The 5,680-nt window shown below is 46.4% G+C and overlaps 1 protein-coding gene across 1 annotated transcript; it reads right to left on the bottom strand.

The window, feature by feature from the left end:
- Window positions 1-979: 979 nt before the first annotated feature.
- Window positions 980-2,698, bottom strand: LOC139306513 (transcription factor 15). Its single transcript, XM_070930389.1, has 2 exons — window positions 1,979-2,698; window positions 980-1,015 (listed from the first exon to the last, which is right to left on the bottom strand). Exons 1-2 carry the CDS (start codon window positions 2,696-2,698, stop codon window positions 980-982), a joined length of 756 nt encoding a protein of 251 aa, XP_070786490.1.
- Between the last annotated feature and the right edge of the window lie 2,982 nt (window positions 2,699-5,680).

Genomic DNA, 5,680 nt, shown 5'->3' with positions numbered 1-5,680 from the left:
CAACCTTATGCACTTTGCATGCCGGGTAATCCCACGTTCATGTGCACACAAAACGTCTCAGCTTTGTGTCTTTAAAGTGATAGAGATTGTGCAACAATGCAAAAGTAAACATTTCACCACACTGCAAATAAATTAATCCTAACATTTCAACGTCAAAACCTTTTGACAAACGGCTGAAACGCAGTCAACGCGGTTATAGGCCCCACCTGTGCAGACTGCAGCTCACCACGGACCGAGTCTGCTCCGCTTCTGACTGAACTTTTCCCAAATTCGCGTCTAATCATGTCTTGCCCTCGGCTTTGTGTGCAGTCTTGCGTCTAAAATCCGCCTTGTTTTCTCTCTGAAAACACAGTAACTTTAATGTAGCTATAAACGAAGCGGGTAGACGACGAAACGGTGTGTTAACTTGACAAAAGCACATCTGGGGATATGTAATTTTTTAACATGCATAGAGCAAATGATCCAAGATGTAGCGGAGATCAGCTTTGTCAGCGCTGTTGCACCACTAGAGGTGATAGACCAGTTAATGCCCCTTTAAACTTCCCCTGCGTAATAGCGATGTGTCTGACAGCACTTGAAGGCAGCGTTAACGCCACTCAACTGACAGCAGCCGCTGCAATAGCTGCTGTTCAGTTTCCTCCATGTGACTGAAGGCGACTTTTTTTTTAGGAGTTGGACACGGGGTGGTGGGTGGGGTTTGGGGGGTAGTTTGTACTATTCGTGGGACCAAAATAACCCCCCCAGTCAGGTGCAACTTTACACATCGGCTCAGGTTACAGCTCAACCAAAACACAGAGGTTCAGAAGCACACGAACGTGAACAGAAAGTGCTCTTCGGTGTTCGTTCTGTTTTTGTTTTCTAGTCTAATCCAAAAATAAATGACATTTATTTATGTACAAAGTCCTACAGGAGTATTTTTACGCCTCGTGTCTTCATGTAAACAACATCAAGGTGGACGTCTGTCCGCAGCCGCTTTGCTTCACACAGCAGTTGAGTGCTTCCCTCCATCTCTGAGCTGTGGAGGCAAAGAAGCGGTGATTTTTACTACAAACAGTTCAGTGAAAGCACCATGACGTGTCCTAACAACACTGATTTTTACTGGTCTTATGTCAGGCCCTTAATTTCAGGTATTTGTGGGTTTATTTCATCATAATATCAGAGTTTGAAGTCTATTTTGTTTTGAAATCATTCATTTAAGTACACTAAACATTTTGAAACTGCACTTAAATGAAGAAAAGGAAGATAATTTAAGAAATATCAGCTTGATTTGTGTTATCTTATTTATAATCTTTTATTTACTTTAAGAAAATGAAGATTTGAAGACTCTATGAGACAAATACAGTTTTGCAAAGTTTACGCGGCTGTAATAGTTTAACATATTAAGGTAATAGTGACATCAGATCTTGGGTCAGTTTCTAGTCTCTATAACTGCAAGGTGTCCAGCCAAACAGCATCAACTGTAAACACAAAACAATCAGTGTTGTTCAATATTAACAACATCAATTTACACCTGGAATATTTGCAGTCCTTTAACATTACTGCAGTGCCTTTTAGTTTCTTTGAATTCATTTCAAAAGCTCTCAAAACTCCAAATCTCAAACCTTCACTATGTGTATAAATAAAATAAATGAGCTAGTAACCTGTAATTGATCAGTAATTATAACCAAGTCTGCTAAAGCTCTGCCGTGTTCTCAGAAATCCATTATTTTTGGAGTGTTTAGCAAACAACACTGAGTTTATATCCAATCTATAGAAGAGGGTCAAGTACTCACACTTCTTTCACACCTCTGAAGGCACCACAGCCTGTTTTCATTGTGTTGTCACCAGAGAGACAGCACCTGAGCTTCTGTCCCCGACAGAGGGAGGAGGGGGCATCATCTGCTCTACTTTACTCTAAGTATCATGCCGGAGGAGGGCTCTACCTTTCTGGCTCTTTTTAGCACCTCAGCATGGTGAACAGGTGTGACTGGCCACTCACCAGTTTCCTCTGGTTGCCGAGGCAGAAAGTGCAGATGGGCCGCAGCGAGGCGGCGCTGAGCGCGGCGGGGCCGTGCAGGATGCTTTGGTAGCGGAGGCAGGGCTGTCCGTCATGGCAGTCCTCCCCGAGCAGCAGCACGTTGGCCAGGTGGGAGATGTAGCTGGAGGCCAGGCGCAGCGTCTCTATCTTGGAGAGCTTCCTGTCGGCGGGCTCGGTGGGAATGAGCGTGCGGAGCGCCGTGAAGGCCGTGTTCACGCTGTGCGTCCTGTCCCGCTCCCGCGCGTTGGCCGCCTGCCTCTGTTGGCTCACACCGGAGAGACGCGCGTCTCCACCGCCTCTTCCACCTCCGCCGCCGCTGCTGCGTCTCCGCCTTCTCCTCCCCCTCGGCGCTGCCGCTACCTCCTCCCCTGCCACCTCCCCCGGATCTGTGCGGGGGCTGCAGCCGCCGGTGGACTTTCCGTCGGAGCTGTCGCTGCCGCTGTCCAGGTCGTCCAGGTCTGAGGTGAAGCCGTCGGGCTGCGCGGTGCGCTCGCTGCCTGTGGACTTCATCCTGGCTCTGCTGTGGTCTGACTGGAGCTGCTGGGGCCGTGCGGGCGGGCGGCGGCTGCACATCACTTTATTCTGAGGGTGAAAATAGCACCGGGGGGCCGAGCAGCTGCCGCCGATCCGGTGACCGAGGGGGTTTGTGCCGTGCGGCCCCCCGGCTGATCGGCATACCATTTCTAATGAATGACGGCTGCTTTCTGGGTCGCCAGCCCGCCGCGGAAAAGGGAAGACAGGTGGAGCCTAAAGGGAGGGGAGGAGGGGGCACCTGTTGTGGTCTGGAGGATACAGGTTTAAATTAGGCTCGACCGACATGGGGCTTCCTTCGAGGCCGATACCGGCATCAGATCTGCTGATATAGTGGCCGATATTCAGTGTTTTAAAATAAATAAACACATTCGGAATAATGTGTTTACATGTTGAGGGGATCCTGGCTCAGGAGTTCTGGATCATGTGGGGAACTGATGGTTTACTGCAGGCTGCAAGTACAGAATAATCTCAACACATTTCATCAGTGCAGAACATGCAAAGAAATTCCCTGAATTATGTCGTCATTATTAAAATTCACCACACTGAAATTAGACCGCTGAAATTATTTGAATAGCCTTTGAGGCAGAACTCTGGGACACACTGCTCCCCGTGACTAAATCACTGACTTAATTTGTAGTTCAGTAAAATAGCTCCCGAAAATGGAAAGATCTCATTTTCTGCCTCCTACCTACAGAATCTAGACGTTTTATGTTCATCTGAACAAACATATAAACTGTGATTGTTGTGTTTTAAAGCGCCTCAGAGACATCAGGGTGACGTCACATGGATCCTCAAACGCACAAAGTATAATTTGAGCTTTAGGCCTCAAATCCTGCTCAGGTAAAATGCTGCAAACTGATTGGACAGATCTTTAAGTCATGGCAGCGCCTCCAGCTGTGACGCATTTCATGAATAAGTGGAAACACAGTAACTTCAACCACTAATAATCCAGTGTCTCATGAAACCTCTTGACGTCAGCAGAGCTCCTTTAACCCAAATAAAATCAGTTTTCCCTCTCATACTGCTGATGAACAGTTAAGTGTCTAGTCACACACACACTGTAGGTTACTAATAACCAGTGTGTGTGTGTGTGTGTGTGTGTGTGTGTGTGTGTCCTGCCTGTTGGCATCCAGGGCGGGAGGATAACCTTGCTGCCTTGGCCGGCGGCTCTGAGCTTCCATTGAGTGAACAGTCCAGGTGTACCCGCCCGTCCGTTCTGTCTGTGCCCACCAGGATGAACACCCCCCCCCCCCCCACCCTCCTCCTCCACCTTGCCCAGTGCCATCTTTGGGGGTGGATATAAATATCTGTGTGTGTGTGTGTGTTGCTGGAAAAGCTTGAACCTTGTAAATCCACGTGGCGATAATTCAAATTTCTCCTCAGCTGTTTCAAAACGCCACATCGTCGTTGATGAACTGTGGATTTCATCAACAGTTCCCAGTTTTATCTGCATTTTTATATTCTTGACATTATTATTATATCCACCAGAGGGCAGTAAACCCTCAATGATCCTTTCCAGAAGGTTTGAGTTTGTTTCTGACTTAAGCGTAAGTGACTAAAACACAAGATATGTGATAATTTCTTGAGGTCAAAGGTCACCCTCCTGCAACAGGAGGTCAAAAGCCAATAAACTTGAGAGATTTAGCAGATATATTCATATTAAGAAAAGTTTTAGTACATTCAAAGACCTGATCGTACGTCAAGCGAACTGCCAAAGAATCACAAGGGGATTAGAGTGATGGCAACAAATATCAACAGAGGGCCGAGCCTGTTGCTCCTGCTGCGGCCTTAACAAACCATCCAGCTCCATCCTAATCAGAGGCAGGAGTCAGGGAGAGGCTGGCAGAGAGGAATCCTAATTGGTGCGGAGCTAATGCGGCCTCATTAATCTTTTAATCCTCATTTCCTCTCCGCCCCCGTGACCCCGACCCGCTGGCCGTGAACTTGTCTGGCCCCTGCAGCAAAGTCAAATGCTTCTCTGCTGCTGCCGACTCCCCAAAAACCTGAAGGAACATCAGCAAACTAAAAGCATCTCAGGGTGTCACACACTTATAACAGCTGATATCAGAAATACTAATGCTGTAAAACATTTTGAACAGTGTGTGATTGTCTCATCTTTTATTGACTGTGTACTTTCAGGTGATGTAACATCCTGTGGTGGCCGTGTTGGAGGTCTTCAGCTCCGTGAACAGCTGTTAAGGGTACAAGGAGACGGATGCAGTACTGCTAACCATGTGCAGCTATGAAAGGTACGGATTTTACTGCAAAGCCTCATAATCAACAAACCCAGCAGATTAGCAGTCCTTTGTTTTAGGAAATACATCAATTTAAGACCCCCCACCCCCCCCTCCCTCCCTTAGAAAGAACTCAATACCTTAAAGGGATCTTTATTTGTTTTCTTACAAAACAACCAATAAACAAGCTTTAATAAGAAATAACATCGATTATACAGTGATTAAGATATATACAACAAGAAATATGCGACAATATAAAACCAAATAAATTAATACTTGTACAGAGGTTTGGGTTTGTAGTGTAGCACCTGAACATGAGGCCATTGAATGAAATAGCTGCTTGTAGAGTTTGTTTCCCGTGTGAAGGCTTTGGTTGAGAAAATGTGACAGTCTTTTATAATGTTGGGATATGTAATCATCTCTGTGAAGTACAACAAGTCAGCGCCTTGTTAGCCTAGCTTAGCACAAAGACTGGAAGCAGGGGGAAACTGTTAGCATAGATCTGTGACCATCAGCTCCAAAGCTGCCTTGTCTACATGTTCTAGCAGTTTGGCAGTAGTGGAGTTCAGTAACCAGATGAATCAGATGAATCAGGTTACACAGGTATCATTTCAATCTACCTGCCTGCAACTGCTGCAGCTGGAGATGCTGTGAAAAGTTGCAGGACAAACGAGACATAACGGATTAATGTTTGCATACCGTCAAGTTGTAAAAACATTTCTCCTGCTTCCAGTTTTTTTTGCAAAGATAGGCTCTGTACTGGATGCACAGAGATAATACTGATCTGAAGTCAGACCCCAGTTTCCCAGTGGCGAGAGCTCACTGGGTTTTCTTTTGATGGCGGTCTTTGCCGACGGCTCTGGATCACTGAACTCCAGCTGTTTGTCGGTTGTAA

This window comes from Enoplosus armatus, chromosome 24, assembly GCF_043641665.1.
Source record: "Enoplosus armatus isolate fEnoArm2 chromosome 24, fEnoArm2.hap1, whole genome shotgun sequence".
NCBI lineage: Eukaryota > Metazoa > Chordata > Actinopteri > Centrarchiformes > Enoplosidae > Enoplosus > Enoplosus armatus.
This window is presented reverse-complemented; position numbering and strand designations above follow the sequence as displayed.